This window comes from Podarcis filfolensis, assembly GCF_964270895.1.
Source record: "Podarcis filfolensis genome assembly, chromosome: 15".
In the NCBI taxonomy this organism is placed as follows: domain Eukaryota; kingdom Metazoa; phylum Chordata; class Lepidosauria; order Squamata; family Lacertidae; genus Podarcis; species Podarcis filfolensis.
Genome location: NC_139618.1, coordinates 26509535 through 26530311, shown reverse-complemented (window position 1 = coordinate 26530311; position 20777 = coordinate 26509535). Strand labels below are relative to the sequence as shown.

General features: G+C 45.1%; 1 protein-coding gene across 4 annotated transcripts in view; it reads left to right on the top strand.

Annotated features, from left to right (window-relative positions):
* Nucleotides 1-19228, top strand: part of LOC310750466 (G protein-activated inward rectifier potassium channel 4-like) — a 34060-nt gene extending 14832 nt beyond the window's left edge. For 2 of the 4 annotated variants that reach the window (XM_083588673.1, XM_083588672.1), the window contains 3 exons: nt 6881-7159; nt 8647-9895; nt 17943-19228. In XM_083588673.1, coding sequence (XP_083444799.1) covers nt 6941-7159; nt 8647-9895; nt 17943-18301 — 1827 coding nt within the window. In that variant the 5' untranslated portion in view covers nt 6881-6940 and the 3' untranslated portion in view covers nt 18302-19228. Of the gene's footprint in view, nt 1-6723; nt 7160-8646; nt 9896-17942 lie in introns of those variants that run through there. The other 2 variants (XM_083588675.1, XM_083588674.1) reach the window with 2 other exon arrangements.
* The last annotated feature ends 1549 nt before the right edge of the window (nt 19229-20777 follow it).

Sequence of the window (20777 nt, the reverse complement as noted above, 5' to 3'; positions counted from 1 at the left end):
CAGTTTTCAGAAAGGACCCTGACAAACTGGATCATGTATGGAGAATGCTGAAAAGTCTGGAAACCAAGTCCTGTAAGGGGTGGTTGAGGGCGCTGGGTGTGTTTAGCCTGAAGAGAAGAAGGTTAAGAGAAGGAAGCTCGTTTAATTTCATTATATACATGTTGTACAATGACAGTAAAGGTATTATTATTATTAAGGGGAGGGAGGGCCACGTGAGAGCATTTTTCAAATATCTAAAGGGCTCTGTGTGATGGAAGATACTTTTTCTCCATTGCTGCAGGAATAGAATGAGTGGGTGAATTTTTCATTTGTTTATAAAAGCATTTATCTATTGTCCTCTCACAAAACACCAGGGTGATGTACATGATTATAGGCAAGCATACAAAAGCAATATAAAGTGATTATCAAAAATACTGGTTAATCAAGGGACACTTTAGACAACTGCCGATGTTAAAAAGCCTTCAAGTCAAAAGAGGAGGTGCCTGCCATTGTATTGAACTTTATTACGGCCATTGGCCCATCACACAACAGTTTCCCATACCAACATAATGGTGCCTGCCATATTTCTGCTGGAAGAGTGTTCCCAATAACCCTAAATGCCCAGTTTCTAGCTGAGGCCAGTTGGGCCTCTATAACATGGGAAGAAAACTAACAGTACTCCTCTGGATGATCTCAGTGATCAAGTTTTCATTGGACTGGTCATGTTGTGTGGATTCCTGATTATCGTCTTCCAAAGCAAATACTCTATTCTGAACATAAAAATGGAAAGTGTAATGCTGGTGGTCAACAAAAGAGGTTCAAAGACTCTCTCAAGGCAAATCTAAAAAAATGTAGTATAAGCACTGACAATTGGGAAACACTGGCCTGTGAGCACTCTAGTTGGAGAACAGCCTTTACCAAAGGTGTCATGGGCTTTGAAGACACTCAAACTCAGGATGAAAGGGAGAAACGTGCTAAGAGGAAGGCACACTTGGCAAACTCTCACCATGATCAACTCCTGCCCAGAAACCTATGTCCTCACTGTGGAAGGGCGTGTGGATCCAGAATTGGCCTCCACAGTCACTTAAAAACTCACTGTTAAGACTGTGTTCCTGGAAGACAATCTTACTCAGCTACGAGTGATCGCCAAAGAAGAAGAAGGATGATCTTAGTGATCAAGTTGGGATATAAGGGCTCATGTGGTTCTTAAGGTATGCTGGTCCCAGGTTGTTCAGGGCTTTGTATATCAACACAAACGTCTTGAACCTGGTCCAGTAGCATGTGGGCAGCCAGTGTAGATGAATTAGCAGGGGTGTCTCACGCGACTAGCCATGTGCTCCCAGCAGATTTCTCTGATTTCTGCCCCTGCTGGAGCTTCTGGACCAGGCCCAAGCTTCAGCTAAACTTTAGGAAGGACTTCCTAATGGTAAGAGCTGTTTGATAGGGGAGCAGCCTGCCTTGCGAGAGGGTGGGCTATCCTTGGCTGGCGTTTTTAAAGTCATGGTTGGCTAGCCTCAGTTGCAAGTTTCCTGCATGGTGAATCCAGTGTAGAGGAGGATCAAAATGATCAAGGGTCTGAAGGCAAGCCTTTTGAGGAGTGGTTGAGGGAGCTGGGTATGTTTAGCCTGGAAAAGAGGCGGTTGAGAGGAGATATGATAGCCATCTTCAAATATCTTAAGGGCTGTCACATGGAGGAGGGAGCATGCTTGTTTTCTCCAGCTCTGGAGGGTAGGACCTGAACCAATGGCAGGGCGTTGAACCTTGGGGTCCCTTCTATCTCTACAATTCTATGAAATGCATATATGTTTAATAATTGACCCATACAGCCAGTGTCAGATTCTTATATATCCAATTTTAGCTGAGTTGGAGCAGACCCATTTTACAGTTTCAAACACTTGTAGATTTATCATTTTGTTCTTTTTGATGTGTGTGCCTTGATTATATCTTAATGAAAAGCTAGAAAAATAAATTTTCAAACTGTTTCCATGGAAATTGAAGGTTTCCTGGTAGCTTGTCAGAGGTTTTTCTTTAATGGGAAGATCCATAATTGCAGAGAAGATTCCCAGAAGGATGGGTGGCCTGCCCTAGGTTGCTTTAAGATGTGCTGGTCCCCTAAATTACATCAAGACCCTAGAGCAGGCATAGGCAAACTCGGCCCTCCAGATGTTTTGGGACTACAACTCCCATCATCTCTAGCTAACAGGACCAGTTGTCAGGGATGATGGGAATTGTAGTCTCAAAACATCTGGAGGGCTGAGTTTGCCTACGCCTGCCCTAGAGCATTGCCAAAATAAAAATGAAAGGTGTCTTATTCTAAAAGAAACAATAAACTTTTCTATTTGCATGTATACCAGCACATAGACAAGGATGCAACTAAAAGCTAACCATCAAACTAAAACATGTATCTCGCAATAAGCCTACAGTTGTACTTTGGTTTTCAAATGTCTTGAGAGTAGAACATTTTGGCACCCGAACGATCGAATACCGAAAGTGATTGTTCTGGTTTTCAAACGTCCGACGTGACTTCTGCAGCTTCCGATTGGCTGCAGGAGCTTCCTGCAGCCAATCGGAAGCCGCGCCTTGGTTCCTGAATGTTTTGGAAGTTGAACCAACTTCTGGAACGGATTCCGTTCGGCTTCCAAGGTACATCTGTATTTGCATATGAAATACCTTTAAATTTAGTAACATGTTTGCATTTAGAGGGCCAGCATAACCTGAGGTTCCAAATTGTAGTTTATTTAGCTTGTGCATAAATCCAGCATCGGGAGAACCCCAGTTGCTCTGCCCTTGATTGCAAGAGGGTGTTGGTTGTACTGTGGTATGTGCTCAGAGGCTGCAAAGCCAATGGCAAGGCATAAAGTTGGATTGGGAACCTTTCCTGTCTGGAACCTTGGAGATCTGCTGCCACTCAGGGCAAAGGCAATGCTAAGCAAGATATACCATTGGCCTAACTCAGCACAAGAAAGCTTCCCATGCTTTTAATGAAGGCTTCTCTCCCAATGCAGTTAGAAGCAGTGGCAGCAGGATTTTCATCTGGATTACAGTGTGGAGTAGCCCTCTCTTTCCCAAGGTCCTGCTGCAATCCTGCTACCTCCATCTGTGAAACACGGGAGGCTTTAATAATCCAAACGTAACAATCTGGGATTATGAAACATCGGAGCATTTAGGTAGGGGTAGGTGAATCTGTGACTCTCCGTTTCTCAAATTCAATTCCTCACATTCTAACATCAGTTTGTGGGTGGGTGTTTTTATAATCGTCTTGAAAATTCATCAGCCTTTTAGTGCAAATTTCTCCTAATATACACATTTTTGTAATTTCCCCTAATATTTTCCCTCATAAATGCCCTTTTGGGCACACTTTAGTGCACACAATTTTGTACGCATCACAAAATTCAGAGAAACATAGATTTCAAAAGATGTCTGTGTTGCTGTTTGCAAATTGTTTTCGAAACCGTGAATTAAGGAAATTCACTTTTAATGCAAACTGAATCCAACCCCCCCCATCTTTAAGAAATTTTCTGTTTGGATAGGCAAGATGTTTTGGGGACTGATATATCTCTCGCTTTGAGGACAAAGGCCTCTGGTGCCCGCTCACAAACAGGGCAGTCCAGCTAACCTTTTGAAATGACCTTTGCCAGACTCTAATAGGATCTGGTGCTTAAGAGGACCTCAGCCTAAATCAGGTGTATTCTGAGCAAAGGCGGGTAAAAATGGAAAGCTTGCATATTTCTCCTGCGGATTCGCTTGGGAGGAGCCCCTTCCTGACCCAGGAAGCCAGTTCAACTCTCGTAATCATGTTGTAACGGGGAATCTCCTCTGTGCAGCTTACATAATACTCTGAAGAATGAAGTTTTGAACTGGTCTGGGTATGGAAGGTTGTCTGAGAGAATCTCGTGAGAGCTAATAATAATAATAATAATAATAATTTCTTATTTATACCCCGCCCATCCGGCTAGGTTTCCCCAGACACTCTGGGCGGCTTCCAACAGATTAAAAACAGAATAAAACATCAAATATTAAAAACTTCCCTAAACAGGGCTGCCTTTGGATATCATCTAAAAGTCAGATAGTTGTTCCTCGACATCTGATGGGAGGGCGTTCCACAGGGCAGGCGCCACCACCGAGAAGGCCCTCTGCCAGGTTCCCTGTAACCTCACTTCTCACAGTGAGGGAACCGCCAGAAGACCCTTGGAGCTGGACCTCAGTGTCCGGGCAGAACAGTGGGGGTGGAGACACTCCTTCAGGTATATTGAGCTGAGGCCATTTAGAACCTCAAGGGGTAGGGGGGCCACTAGGTGGCGCATCGGAAGATGGCTGACAATAACATCTCTCCGACCCGCACGAGGTAATTTGGAGGCTATGATGGGGGTAATTAGCCTCCTTAACCCCCCCCCCAGGATTGTGGGGGGGACGGCCCTTGCCTGCTGTGCCCTATACCACCCCCGAATTTGTGGGGGTGGGGGCACTAGGCACAAAGCCCTCCTGTGGGATTCCGGCACTCCTGGACGCCGTCCCTGATTCGTGCCGCTAGTTGCAAGCATCTTCAAAAGAAACAATTTGGACGAGATAAATTGCACACGCTTCAAGGAAAAAGGGGAGTAAAGACTGCTGACAGAAGAGATCTCTGATAACAAGACAAGAATAAAATATGAGAAGATACGTCAAGATACGGTATGACTGAGGGGGGGAGGGGGAAAAAACCTGCCTTCCTTTTTCTTATGTTATTTAACAAGAATCCCCTCCCCTAATGAGTCAGAAACTAAGGACTTAAGCTGTGGATTTAAGGCTGTGTGGAGATAAACTTTCGAACCAAAGCAATGTTTCAAGATGAAGCTGGAAAGCTAAGAGTTTTGGAATGACGTAGTTAAAAATGCCGTCGCCATTCTGGGAGGCATTGTTGGAGCTCTTGGGTCTGGGAGGAGAAAGAGAGAAATAGAGTTGTTTATATATCGTGGATCAACTTCTCGGTGGGACTTAAGAGCGACAAATGCCAAATTTATGATGGAAAGAGCGATGTTATCTACGAAGGAGATATATGGAAACCATCTGGACTTAGTGGAGGAACGGGAAATCCACACAGGATTATTATTTTGCTTATCGGCTTAAGGAGACTAACAGAAGAGATCGTAAAGGAAAAATAGAAATTATATGAACAAGATATGATGTGGAAACACCAAGATAAGACTGGATAGAATTATGAATTTTGTTTGGACTGATTGGGACTGATTTGGACATCAACGCAGCAATAAGAAGATGATCTGAATCCCCCTTTGGATCTTGAAGTATGGGTTCCCCCAACAAAATTTAAAAATTTGGCTTTGTAATTTGGAATTTATGTGATGTGATTTAATTTGATGTGATTGGCCAGTTAATAAAAATTATTTTTTTAAAAAAATAGAACCTCAAGGGGTACAAGACCCAGGTGGATAGATTGTCCCTCACAGGTATGGTAAACGGTAAAGGACCCCTGGATGGTTAAGTCCAATCAAAGGCAACTGTGGGGTGTGGCACTCATCTCACTTTCAGGCCAAGGGAGCCAGCGTTTGTCCACAGACAGCTTTCTGAGTCATCTGGCTAGCATAACTAAACTACTTCTGGTGCAATGGGACACCATGATGGAAGCCAGAGTGCACGGAAACACCGTTTACCTTCCCGCTGCAGTGGTACCTATTTATCTACTTGCACTGGTGTGCTTTCGAACTGCTGAGTTGGCAGGAGCTGGGACAGAGCTCACCGCTGTCACACAGATTTGAACTGCCGACATTCTGATCGGTGGGCTCAAGAGACTCAGAGGTTTAGACCATGGAGCCACCCAGAGGAATGAACATAGGGAGCTGCTTTCTACTGAGTCAGACCATGGGTCCACCACCTAGGTCAGTACTGTCCAGTATCAGTGGCTGTCCAGGTTTTCAGATGGGGGACATTCCCAACGCTGCCTGCTGGTGCTGACAATTGAACGTTGTGCCTTTTGCATGCAAAAGCAGTGCTCTTCCACTGAGCTGTGACCCCTCTCTATTGGCGGGGTAGGAGAGCTGAAAAGAATGTCAATATATTTCACATCTGGCAACCAATGCACCCCTTTGGTTTCAAATAGTACATGGGCAGATGAGTCTAAAAAGCCCGTGACACAGATTTTCATGGCCCTCTAGCAGCTATAGTGGCTCATTTACCAGAAATAATGTATTTAGCGTTAACTCTGGAAGTGTTTACTTGATTCAGAGCAAACTAAACTTCCTGATGCATATTTTGCTCTAGGAGGCTTAGTTTGGTCAGAATCAAGTACACACTTTCAGAGTTGATGCCAAATACATTACTTCTGGTAAATGAGCCACCATAGCTGGTAGAGAGCAGCAAAATTTTGTGTCCCAGACTTTTTGGATTTGTCTACCCAGATGCTATCTGAAACCAAAGGGGCTCATAGGTTGCCAGTTGTTAATTCTTTTTCCAGCTTTCCTACCCCACTGTATACATGAAATGACTTTGAGAGAAATTATCCAGGGATTTCCCCTGCTCTTTCTCTTTCTCTTTTTTAAATTTTATTTATTGATACTTATTGAAAGATATACAGAATTACATACCCATTACAAAATATATTTTTTTATAATATACTAAAACAGCTACTTCATCTAAAATTGGAAATTTCTTATGGACTTTTGGTGGGAAAGAGAAAATGAGCTTGTAATATCTGGATTTGACAATCGAAAAAATACTGGTTTATAGAAGATAGAATGGTTGGACCTTAAAGAATACCATATGTAGCTGCAGAGAGCAGGAATTTCTTTCATTTTACTCTGTCTTGCTTTGGTTTTCTTTCTTTCCCCTTTTTCTTGTTTTCTCCTCTAGATTTCTCCTTTTATTTTCTTCCTTCTGACTTTGCTCTCTCTCTTTTTTGTAATGGAAGGATCCTTCACCGGAGGAAGCGTAAGGCCCTGGGTTAGGCCCCCACCTTGGCCTGAAACAAATGATGGTTTTGCCCCTGGCTAGCAGCAGCATGGAGTTGCAGCCAGACAATGGGCTCTGTGTCCGCAACAACACTGGCGACTGGAGGCTGAAGTCTGAAGAGTCGCGAAGCCGCAGAAACTCCATCCCCCCAGCGAAGGCTCCAATTGCCAAGCACATGTTGGCTTACCTGCCTCGGCCCCCCACAGAAACAAGCCAATATGGGACCTTTCCTCAGAAGGTACGTGGCTGGGGGACCCAGAGTTCCCTTGCTGGTTGAAACACTCTGGGAATCGCACCTCTCTGAGGGGAGCAGAGGGTCTCTTCACAACTCTCCCTTAACAAACTACAGCTTCCAGAATTCTTCAAGGGGAAGCCTGCTTGTGTATATACAAGGACGTGGGCATCAATTTACGATGGGGTGGAAGGTTCACACGCTATGAAGGACTTGCTCACAAATTTATTGACAGCTGCACGAATTATGATAGCTAGGAAGTGGAAGGGGCAAGCAGAATACAAAATGGAAGAATGATACAAAGAGGTGTGGGATATAGCTATTAATGATAAATGAATATGTGTCATTAAGGGTAGACGGGGAATATGCAGGAGAAATGATTTCGAGGAGATATGGAGGGTGTTTGTAGAATTCGTACTGTTAAAACGGAAAGGGGTCAAACCATCGCAAGAGGTGTTGAAATTTTGGGAGGTTGGATAGTTACAATGGAATGGTCTTGGTGGTGGGGTGCACATTTTTATTCTTATTTATTTATGATTATTACTTTGTCAAAAATAAAAAAATTTAAGGATGTGGGCATGTGGCCCTGGAGGGTTGGCTGGGGACAGGAGAATACAAGCCCCTTACTTTAAAAGGTGGGCCACCCCTGAGTTCAACAATAAATGCTTGACTTGACAACTGCTTCCTTCTCTTAAGTTTGAGTGAATTGTCTTACCTTGAACAAAACTTGGATAGAGCAATTCCATCTGAACATGTGCTGTCTCTGATGTCTTTTTGGCACCTACTGAAGATCTCCCTCTTCCAACAAGCTTTTTTCAGATATTTTCCCCAGTCTGAATCTATACAGGAATTGTTTTTAAGGTGCTTTTTCTCGTGTTGTTTGCCATCCTGGGATACAAATTTAATAAATGAATAAATAAATAAATGGTGGGACAGATCCAGTTGCCCTGGTGACCAGTTGACAATTTCTAGAAGGGATTTCAGAATGTTTGCAGGGCAGGAATTCACTGAAATTCAGTTCCATCACCTCTCTGGTAGGTGCCACTGCCATTATAAGAGAACAAGGGAGGCGTTCATGGTGAGTTCCAGCACCTCTTTCTCTAGAAAAGTAGCAATAGGAGAAATACATCCTTGCCAAACAAAATACTGTTAGGGGGAGGGCTGCAGCTCAGTGGTAGAACATGTGCTTTGCCAGCAGAGCATCCCAAGTTTGATCTTCAGGTAGGACTGGGAATGTCCTCTGCCTGAAACCACAAAAAGCCACTGCCAGCCATTGTTGGCAATGCGCTAGATGGACCAAGGGACAAAAGTGATATAAGACAGCTTCCAGGTTTCTATCCTTATCTTCTGGGGGGGGGGTTGTGTGTGTGTCCTTCAGCTTCCAATATGGGGTTGTGCTTCAATGAAGAGCTTCCATGATCAAGCCTTAACTAATGACTCACTATTTTGGAAGACAGAGATGGAGAGCTTACTAAGTTTGTTTTCTTTTCCAGCCTGAAATGATAGCTGTTTCGATGGGTCCTTTAGACAGGAGCCCCCAGCAAACGGAAACTGCAGCCACCAAGAAAAGTGCCCTGACATGCAACTATGTGTCGGTACCCTGCAGCTCAAACATCCCCAATGACAGGACAGTCCTTCTCCAGCGGAGGCTCAGCACCGCAGAGCAGGTTGTGCCTATCAAGCATCGTCCCAGAGTCTCAATCGATACAGATGAGTTGCCCAGATACCACCGGTCCTCCAGGACTGACCCGCCACCACCTTCTCTGTTGCGGGACCTCAATGCCCGGCTTTATCCCCAGCACGCTTTCAGTGCGCCCAACATCATCAACTCATCGCGGAACAAAACCCCAACCCGTAGCATCATTTCCGTGCCCTCCTCGGACAAAGGGCAGAGCCGGCGCTGTAAACTCATAGACGATGACCGGCAGTTTGGCTGGGGTAACAAGCAGCAGCGGCAGCGCTACGTCACCAAGGTGGGCAAGTGCCAGGTGAACCTGGGCAACATTCAGGAAAAGAAGAGGTTCCTCTCAGATATCTTTACCACCATTGTGGATCTCAAGTACCGCTGGTTCCTCTTTGTCTTCAGCATGTGCTACATCATCACCTGGGTGGTCTTTGGCATCATATATTACTTTGATGCCTGGGTCCGAGATGATGTCAACCACATAGGTGACCCCGAGTGGAAGGCTTGCATCGAGAACATTGATAACTTCATCTCTGCCTTACTGTTCTCTGTAGAAAGTCAGCGGACAATTGGCTACGGATCTCGGATTGTGACAGCCAATTGCTCAGAAGGGGTCATCTTGCTAATGGCCCAGTCCATCATTGGTTCTATGATTGATGCCCTCATGGTGGGCTGCATGTTTGTCAAGATCTCCAGACCCAAGAAGCGTGCCCAGACCTTAATATTCAGCAAGAAGTGTGTCATCTCCCACCGGGATGAGAAGCTCTGCCTCATGTTCCGCATTGGAGATCTCCGAGACAGTCACATGGTAGATGCAAAAATAAGAGCCAAGCTAATCAAGTCCAGGCAAACAAAGGAGGGGGAGTTCATCCCACTGGAGCAGTCAGAACTGAACCTGGGCTATGATACGGGGGAGGACCGACTGTTCCTGGTGGAGCCACAGATAATTTGTCATGTCATCAATGAGGTCAGCCCCTTCTGGGAGATGTCCGCGGAAACACTGAAGAAGGAACAGTTTGAAATCATCATCATCCTTGAAGGCATTGTGGAAGCGACAGGTGGGTGCACTGTAGAGTAGAACATCAAAGAAGGGGACATATTCTGGAGACCTGTTTGGGTGACCCTATAAACTCAGCATGAGTGAGCTTTGGAGAAATGATCCGTGCAGTTCTGATTGCTAGCCCTACCTCACCTCTTCTTTCTTTTCTTCTTCTTTTCTTTATAAAAAAATATTTTTATTGATTTTCCAAATTATTACAAATCAAACCAAATTGCTGTAATACAATTTCTTAAAATCAAGTTCCCTGCTCTCGTTGCAATCATATGACCAAGATTCCGCCCCCCCCCATAGCAGCTTCATTTCTTATTTAGTCTCCAGTTGACATCCTTCACTGGCCATCAAACCATTCTTCCAGCTGTCTGCTTTTTCACCTTACAAAACAGCACCTCAGTTTCATCTTGTAAATATATACAGTGGTACCTTGGGTTACATACGCTTCAGGTTACAGACGCTTCAGGTTACACACTCCGCTAACCCAGAAATAGTACCTCAGGTTAAGAACTTTGCTTCGGGATGAGAACGCAGCAGCAGCAGCAGGAGGCCCCATTTGCTAAAGTAGTGCTTCAGGTTAAGAACAGTTTCAGGTTAAGAACAGGCCTCCGGAACGAATTAAGTACTTAACCTGAGGTACCACTGTAATAAATTTCAAGTGTGTAGCCCTTCATGTACAATTTTATTCCAGACTCGGAATGTTGAAAGAGTTCAGTTCTTTCTCTCGCCATTCAATCCTTTGCAGTGTTTATCTGAGTGGCACAAGGTCACATTCCATATCATTCCACTGTTATCAAGCTGACATGCGAATGGCAGCCATAGATATCTCATGGAGTGAACTTTCCAGACATCCACCATTAAATTCCCCTCTGGAGTTCTTTCTCAGCACACAATACACAGCAATGTCTTTCCTAAGATTCAACCTCATTTCAGCATTTATCCAGCTGTGGGTCGTTTTTCTCTTTCCCCTCACTGCATTTCTCCAGCAACAACCCTGTCCAGCTGTATCATAATTAAAGTCCTTTCAACTTCAGTCGGGGGGGGGGGGGCAGAGCAAAACCTTATTAAATTCCTTGTAGAACATAAATCAAAAGCCTCCCTCCCTCTTTTTCGAAGTGTCAAACAAATTAGCAACTACACACGTCTCTTCATTGTAGCAGAGGACAAGGAAAAAAAAGACCATTAAAAAACCACAAGAAAGCACAAAGCTCCTCCCCCCCTTCCCTTTCAGGCTGTTGTAAGGATTCTCAAGCTTAAGAAAACATTCAAATACCTTCAGAAAACCAGTCCCGGTTCTTTCGGTGGCTGATTGATTGCAGCTTATTAGCATATGATGCTTCGAGAGCACCTCTTGATTATTGTCAATTATCCAGATTGAGGAGGAACTGTCCACAAATCATGCCAGTAACGATTGCTCGTCCATGGCAAGGGGGACACTCCCAGGTTGCTCCTGTTCTGCCTTTCAAGTTGGCAGACACAGGATTGCATTACACTGCGGCATGCAATGAACTCCCCACTGAGGGGCATTGAGAGGGTTTATGCCAGGGGTCAGCAAACTTTTTCAGCAGGGGGCCGGTCCACTGTCCCTCAGACCTTGTGGGGGGGCCAGACTATATTTTTTTTTGGGGGGGGGAAATATGAATGAATTCTTATGCCCCACAAATAACCCAGAGATCCATTTTAAATCAACGGACACATTCTACTCATGTACTGGAGTTTCCGCTGCCCATGTCTCTTGAAGGGCGATGATGTTAAAGTTTTGGCTATAGAATGGAATATCTGTAGATTGAGATAAACATCTAGACCAACCGGCCACATTCCATAAAAGGATATTTAGGGCACTGGCTGATTCTTGGATTTGGGGCACCCTTGGAGATTTTCAGCCATTGATTCTTTAGGGCGATGGAGTCTGGCGTATTTGTAGGGAGGTGGGGTAGGATAGAAAAACCTTTTGTGGTAGGGACTGATTTGGTGTGTTTAGTTTCTCTGACAGTTTTCTCATGTAAAAACACGCTGATTCCTGGACCGTCCGTGGGCCAGATTTAGAAGGCAATTGGGCCAGATCTGGCCCTCGGTCCTTAGTTTGCCTACCCATGGTTTATGCCTCATCTCCTCTCTTTCCCTTGCCTGAACTTCTCCGCAGCTGCTGGAGGGCTACAAAGAACATCCACCATTAACTCATTGGCGTGGCCAGAAACCATCTCACCTCTTTTTTCTCAGGAGAGTAGAGGGTCCTGGGATCTATAGGAGAGCCAGAATATATGTGTCTCTGCACACCTTTCTTGCTACTTACACTCGCCTCGTTCTCCTGTTCTGTACATAGCATGCTTCAAATGTCTGTCCCAACCTTTCTGCAACCTCATGCCCTTCAGATGTTTTGGATTCCCAAGTCCCATCATCCCCAGGCAGCATGGGCTGGTAATAATCAAGCAAGTTGGAAGAAATACTTTTTTCTTTCTTTTTTCTTATTTTTTATTGAATTTATATACCTCCTACACCTAAGGGTCTCAGGGTGGTTCACAGAACAAAATCAAGATCTAAAACCACAAAATACCTAGTAAAAATAAAAATAGCTAGCCAATAACACCCCCCCAAAAAAAACCCCATTTTAAAAGGGCATAGGATATAAATCGGATCAACCAAAGGCCTGGTTAAAAAGGAACGTTTTTCCCTGGCACCCAAAGGTGTATAATGAGGGCGCCAGGCGAACTTCCCTGGGGAGAGCATTCCACTGCAGAGAAAGCCCGTTCTTGTGCTGCCACCCTCCGAAGCTTTCAAGGAGGTGGCATGCGAAGGAGGGCCTCATAAGATGATCTCAGGGTCTGGGTAGGTTCATATGTCATCTTTCAGTTAGGAAAAAAATCTGGGTCATTTACAATATAACAAACAATACAGTGGTACCTCGGGTAACAGACGCTTCAGGTTACAGACGCTTCAGGTTACAGACTCCACTAACCCCAAAATAGTACCTCAGGTTAAGAACTTTGCTTCAGGATGAGAACAGAAATCACGCAGAGACAGCGGGAGGCCCCATTAGCTAAAGCGGTACCTTGGTTTCAGGTTAAGAACCGACCTCCAGAACGAATTAAGTTCTTAACCCGAGGTACCACTGTAATCCAAAACCATCTCAGTCAAAATTCATCAAAGGTTAAAAATCTGGTAGTTATTTTTTAAAAAAGATATTTAACCGGACACCTCTAGGCAATCAGTACTGGTGCCAGGCAAGCATTCCCAGGAAGAAAATTCCATAAATGGAGGACCGCAACTGAAAAGGGCCTCTCCTCAGTCTCCAGCCAATTTAAGTCATATGGCTGGAGTTTCCAGAGGAGCAACTCAGGAAAAAATCAGTCTTTGGACAGGCTGATGTGGGTATGCTTCCTCCTCATGTTCAACAACATGAAGGAATTTAAATGTGAGCACCATCACTTTGTGCTCAAGTAACCAAGCTGAGAGACATAATCAGAGTAGTTTATAAGCAATTCAAGAACAAAGGAATTGCTGTTAAACAAAAGTAACATTTATTTGCGGGTGGAGGGAGGGAGCATTATGCAACACAACACACTAGCATATTTAATTCAGCCAATAATTTCTGTGTGCAAATGCATGTAGAAGCACTGCCGTCTCTGAGCATATCAATTAGGATTTTTTGTTCATTTGTTTTTAAAGTGGAATCCGCACTCTCAAGTGAAAGAAATGTGAACGTTTATTAAATTAGGGTTGCCATATTTCAAAAAGTGAAAATCTGGACACAAAAGTTGTGCACCTACAGTGGTACCTTGGTTCTCAAACTTAATCCATTCCAGGGGTCCGTTCGACTCCTGAAACTATTTGAAAACCAAGGCGTGGCTTCTGATTGGCTGCAGGAGCTTCCTCAACTCAAGCAGAAGCTGCATCGGACTTTCGACTTCCGAAAAACATTCGCAAACCGGAACACTTACTTCCGGGTTTGCAGCATTTGGGAGCTGATTTGTTTGGGAGCCAAACCACCCGAGAACCAAGGTACCACTGTATTTTTAAGGACACTGGTCAAAAAAATCAACTCCAATATACCTGGATTTTCCTGGACATTTTGTCTGATTTCTGAAAATTCTGGAAGCTATTTTCAGTGTCCGAATCATGGACATATCTGGGAAATTCTGGATAAATGACAGCCCTAATTAAATGCACACAGAATAAACACCACAGAGACAAATAAAATCAAAACGTAATTATTTGCAATGCAGGATGGCTGTGTCCTGTGCCACCTGGTGGTCATTCCTCTCTGTCTTGTCATTTCCAGAGGGCCTGCTTATTAAGCACTCAACATGATTAGTTTGCATGAAGTTTGTGGGGAGGTTAGATGACATCGACCACTTATTAAGCATTCATTCTGATTTGTTTGTGGGAAGGTTATAAAGTACTGCATCAAGCGAGCGTGATCCCCAAAGATCACAAAATGTCTGCTGGGGCAGGGGAAGTGAGTTTGTTGTGCGAGAACTCCAGAACTACTGTATTTTTCGCTCTATAGGACGCACTTTTTCGCCTCCAAAAATTAAGGGGAAATGTGTGTGTGTCCTATGGACCGAATGCAGGCTCCTTGGCTTCAGCGATAGCAATACGAAGCCTGCGAAGCGCAGAGGGAGTGCTCCCTCTGTGCTCCGGAGGCTTCTAGTTGCTTTCGCTGAAGACTGGAGAGCGAGAGGTGTCGGTGCACACCGACTCTCCTGGCTTCAGCAAAAGGACCCTGAAGCCTCCGGAGCGCAGCGGGAACTCGTGCTGCGCTCTGAAGGTTTCGGTTCCTTTTGCTTGAAGCCGGGAGAGCAAGACTCTCCTGGCTTCAGCAGAGAGGGAGAGCTGCGCAGCGCTTCTTCAGCGAAGCGGGAGGAGAAATGGAAGGGGCTCCGTTTTTCCTGTAGCTTCACTGAAGGGGCGCTGAGCAGAGAGGGGGAGAATTTTTTTTTCTTGTTCTCCCCCTCTAAAACAAGGTGCGTCCTATAGAGCAAAACGATACTTTAACTGCAAAGCCTGAATTTGCTGGTCTGTGACTGAATCCCACCTCAAAATAGCAAAATCCTAGAAGTGCCATTTCTCACATACCGGCAAAATTGTTGTAAGAGGGAGCAGACCTTGAACAATTTCTTTTTTAAAAAGTATTATTTAATTCCCTGTTTAAAAAAACAAAACCAAAAACATGAACAACTGAAAGCATCTAATGGGGGTTAAAAATACCAACTTGAATCCACATAAAAGAGCTTATTAAACAGCTGGCCATGTTCCAGCAAAAGCTCTTTTCATATCATCCCCTCTTCAAGCCTGCCTGAAGCGTCTTCACCTGTTTCCTGGTGGAATTTAAGAGTTTGGAGTCTGGTAGGTCTCCTTGCTGGGGAGGGAATGCCCAACTTGGGCAGCATGGCCTGATAAATAGGGCTGCTTTCTCAGGCCAGCACCTGAGCCCCAAAAACCCTTGCTTGGGTGCTCAAATTCTGTTCACGTATAAATACTGTCCCTTGAAGTCAGAACATGAACTGAGACAGTTTTGTGAATTTTGTACACAGGCATTTTGGAATTTTGTACACCATGCATTTAAAGCACGCTGCGTCCCCCAAAGAATTACTGGTTACTGTGTGTAGAACGTTACAGGCTAAAATTGGGGAGCGTCGAGGTGGGACTGGTTTTCCCCTTAAGAGGGTCCCCTACCCTTCTCCCCCTATAATACATGCACAGAATAAGGTCAGATAATTCAATCAGTAACAGAAATGGGAGCAGAAATTGCCATTATTTGCATATTTGACCGACAAGAGGAAGGGAAAGCACGTAAATATAAGCACTATTCACTATTGTGATTTTTTAAATCTACAAATGTTACACAAATTTGTTGTTTTCTGAATTGTTTTTGGCATTCCCCTTCTACTGAAATGCACCGAAATTGGTCTTAGTCACAGCAGATAGTGAGACAAACAACGTAGGTTTTAGCAGAAGCCCATACGGTGGTGGAACGGGAGCAGGAGTTGATTGGAACAAACATGGAATATGACAGATATCACTGCCCTAGCACAGAATGAGATTCCTCCCAGTTCTGATTCTATGAAGCCGATATTCCTGGTGACTAGCAGCTTGTTTGTGCAATTGGATACCTGATATGACAACCACTTAGCCTCTGTTCAAAAAGCAAATTGGAGGTCAAAATAAGTAGAAGTGAGTGATCACAGCTGAGCGGCAGAGCAGATTCTTTGCCTGCAGAAAGCCCCAGTTTCAATTCCTGATGTGGCCAGTGAAAGGGATCAGATAATAGATGGGAAGCATCTTCTCCTAGGAATCCTGAAGGACAGGTACCAGTCAGAAAATACTGATCTAGGTGGACCGAAGGCACAGTGGAAGATGTTGTTTGGGCCTCATTCTCTTTGCATGCAGAAGGTCCTGGGTTCAGTCCCCAGCATCTCTGGTTAAAGGGGTCAGGTGATGGGAAAGAATCCCCTTTGCCACCACTCAAGACCCTGGACCACCACAAAAAACCAGAATGGGCAAAATGAGCAGAGTTTGACCTGGTATAAGGCCACCTCCTATGGAAGAGTCAAATCCAATCCAATATTTATTACAGTCAGTGTGCATCATAAAAAAACACCAAGATAAGATGCACATTGAACACATCCAGATGGGCATAACAGAGTAAAAACAATACAATAAAAAGTAAAAGTAGCACAGAATGAAACAAAATGGGCACCAACATTTTAAAAGTTGTAGTTGTAACCAGTACTCCCCCCCTCCCGAAGAGGGGGCGTTACTCAAGGGTACACAATACTGGCACCTTTTTTTCTAGAAGAAAAGCACTGCCTGTAACACAAACTTCAAAGAGAGAAATGTAGAAATGCCTGAGGTCAATTCCTGGCGGGTTTTGCTCGCTGCAGCACAGCACTTGATCACCCTGAGAGCGATAGATGGAACAGTATCATCAATGCCTGGCAAGGTCAGGTGTCTTGACTCAGCTCCTTATTTCCTGGGATAAGTTGTCCTGTCAAAACGAGGCAGCTTGTTAACTTTGGTGGGTTAAGTTCATGGTTGTACAGAAGAGAGAGGGAGGTCTCATGTTTGATAGGGCTGGGAGACCTGTTTGAAATTACAGAGGCCCTTTGTCAGTCATAGGGGACAGTATTGAGCTGGATAGACCAATGACCTGATGAAATAAAAGAGCTGTATCCCACGTTCCTAAATGTGGGAAGTTCAAGACACAATCATACCTTGGTTCTCGAACAGCTTAGCTGATGAACAAATCGACTCCGGAATGCAGAAAACCCGGAAGTGTTCCTGTTTTTGAACTTTTTTTGAAAGCCGAACATCCGACGCTGCTTCTGCTTGAGTGCAGGAAGCTACTGCAGCCAATCAGAAGCCGCACCTTGGTTTTTGAACGGTTTCGGAAGTCAAACGGACTTCCGGAATGGATAAAATTTGAGAACCAAGGTATGACTGTAGTTGGGCACATGTGTCTTACAGAAACAACCCCAAAGTCCTCATTTCATGCAACACTCTAAGTCACAAAGCCAGTTCCAGGTTTCTGGAGGCCTTTGTTCCCCCTCCTTTTTCTACTTGAACCCCACACTCTCCCTCTTGCACCCCCTTAAAGTAAAACAACTCTTGACCCATATGGCAATCCCTACACAAAAATATGGGGGTTGCCAAATTCAGACAATGCCAATGTTTCAATTTCCACTCTTTGCCCTCCACTTTTTTTCCTGCAAACAACATAACATAGATGTATAACTTAATCTGCGATGCTATACATGCTTCCCCAGGAGTAAGTCCCATTGAACCCAATAGAGTTGTAAAGAGGCTGCATCCTAATGTTTTAATGTTGTATCTTAATCTTTAAAATTGTATTTTAATCAACTTGTTTTTATTATTGGTTGTTAGCTGCCCTGAGCCCGGTTTTGGTTGGGGAGGGCGAGGTATAAATAAATAAATAAATAAATAAATAAATAATAATAATAATTATTATTATTATTATTATTATTATTATTATTATTGGACTGCATGGTGTCTTCCACATTTCCTACCACCCACTGACATTCCTTTCCCCCCAGGAATGACGTGTCAAGCCCGGACCTCCTACGTAGAGGACGAGATCCTGTGGGGCCACCGCTTTGAGCCCTGCATGACGTTGGAGAAAGGCGCCTTCCGTGTAGATTACACCCGCTTTGAGAAGACCTTCGAAGTCCAGACGCCAGTGATTAGTGCACGAGAGATGTATGAACAGCGGGAGATGGAAAACCAGGACCAGTCGACTCTCAGCTTGTACTGGGACCATCTGCTGCACCCCTGTCTGTCGACAGACCTCAACAACGATGGTCCCAGTGAGGAAGGCCTCTCTAAGCTGGGCTTCTCCAACATCACAGAAGAGGAGAGAAGCAGCGAATACAAAAACCCAGAGGCCAGTGTTTAAGCAACCTCAGGCATTCAGGGCTTCTCTTTCAACCAACAGGAACCAAGAATAAAGCGATGCCCTTCAGATTTGCAGGAGGGTAGCTGCTATTTTTTCCACATCATGTTGTGGTTGTTGCACTCCCGGGTGGAGCTGTATGGAAAGAAGGCTTGTCCTATTTCAGCAAGTCCTCAAACACGTCCCCCTGTCCAGCCATTGTTGACTTCAGGAGACTCTTCCCATCAGCTCTCTCTGGGTTTGCCGAGTTAAGATGATGCCCTGAAATAAAATTGCACTACAGGACAGCTCTTGGGGCCGGATCCCTTACAAAGAGCAACTTTTGTGTTCCTGAATCAATGTCCGATTGGGGGTTCTGGTTTCTGCAAGCAGAAGTTCAACGCTGAATCTGTCCCTTTGAAAACAACAACCCAAAACCCTTTTGACTACTTTTATTGCATAGCTATCCCCGTCAAAGCTGGATAGCTCGCAAGGGTTGACCAGAATCTTTCTTTGCTTCAAGTTTAACCATTTTGGAAAAAGCTTTGCGTTGGGTGTTCTGGGGTCTGTCCAGTTCTCTGGCTCCCCCCTTTTCTATGCCACATGCAGTAGGTGCCTGGGCTGCAGGCAGCACCCCCAACTGCAGCTCCCTCCAGGCGCAAATGCGAAAGTGTCTCATCTTGTCACAGTGCCATACAGAACTCTTTCTTGGTGGATGTGTTGTCCTATCCCTCCCTCCCTCGTTGCCCATGTGCATTTAGCTGGCCCCCATTTCTCTCCTTCTTTGCCTAATGGAAGCCTTTAGCTTCTGGACTCACCAGTCTTACGGTCCCTCTTTTGCTGTGGCTGCTGCTAAATGGAATTATTTTTTACACAAAGCCACACACCCTTTTCCAACAAGGACACTGGGAGGGGAAATGGGAAAGCGAATAAAGTTTATTCTTTGAACAAGGATATATTGTGTGCCTTCATGCTTTGCAGATGAGTGCTGTGAGGCAAGTATCAGCTGGAGACATGATCTGGAAATGTTGAAAGCATTGCGGGTGTCTGTGAATGGGACTTTCCCCTGGATATTTAGAGTGAAACGGGGTGGGAGAGGTGAGGAAAAGAATATATTTTGGGAAGAAGAGCCTGCCCTGCAATAATGATAAAAGTTTACATGGGCTGTGTCTATCTCTTTACTCAATCTCAACCACACATTAACTTGTACTGCGAATGCCCTCCTGTCTACAGAGCAGGGGTGGCTATTCCTATGCTAGCATTCGGATGCTGCTGAACTACAGCCCCCATAGTAATTGACCACTGGCCTTACTGGGGCTGACGGGAGTGAAAGTCCAGCAACATCTTACCAGAGAAGAATGGCAAATTAAATTGTTGGACTATGCTGAAATGGCAAAATTGACTGGAAAGCTCAGGAACCAAGAAGACCAAAACTTTAATAAGGAATGGGGGGAATTATAATTTATCTTGGAGACCACTGTAAACAGATGAAAACATTAGCAGGATTGCAAAAACACTTGTAATGTAATGGGTATTATGGAGATAATGAAGTGCCGATGCTTTTCAACATCTTTATGCGCCCCCTCGCCCAGCTTGTCCGGAGTTTTGGGCTGGGTTGCCATCAGTATGCCGATGACACCCAACTCTATCTGTTGATGGATGGCCATCCTGACTCGGCCCCAGACACACTGACCAAATGTTTGGAAGCTGTGGCTGGATGGTTACGTGGGAGCCGGTTGAAGCTAAATCCTTCGAAGACAGAGGTCCTGTGGCTGGGACGGGACGATATGGGATTGGGGGGGCAACTCCCATCTCTTGCGGGGGCGCAATTAGTGCCAGAACCGTCCGTTAAGAGTTTGGGTGTAATCTTCGACACCTCCCTTTCCATGGAGGCGCAGATTGCAGCTATAACAAAGGCAGCATTTTTCCATCTCCGCCAAGCTAAGCAGTTGGCTCCTTACCTCTCTCGCCCTGACCTAGCCACTGTGATCCACGCGACGGTCACCTCCAGACTGGATTATTGTAACTCGCTCTACGTGGGGCTGCCCTTGAGACTGACCCAGAAACTCCAGCGGGTGCAGAATGCTGCAGCGAGACTCCTTACGGGGTCTTTGCTGCGAGATCACATTCACCCGGTGCTATACCAGCTGCACTGGCTCCCGGTGGAGTACAGGATCAGGTTTAAGGTGCTGGTTTTAACCTTTAAAGCCCTATACAGCCTAGGACCCTCATACCTACGGGACCGCCTCTCCTGGTATGCCCCACAGAGAAACTTACGGTCTTCAAATAAAAACATCTTGAAGGTCCCAGGCCACAGAGAAGTTAGGCTGGCCTCAACTAGAGCCAGGGCTTTTTCGGCTGTGGCTCCGATCTGGTGGAACACTCTGTCACAAGAGACTAGGGCCCTGCGGGACTTGACATCTTTCCGCAGGGCCTGCAAGACAGAGCTGTTCCGCCAGGCCTTTGGCCAGGGCACAGCCTGACTCCCTCCCTTGGCAAT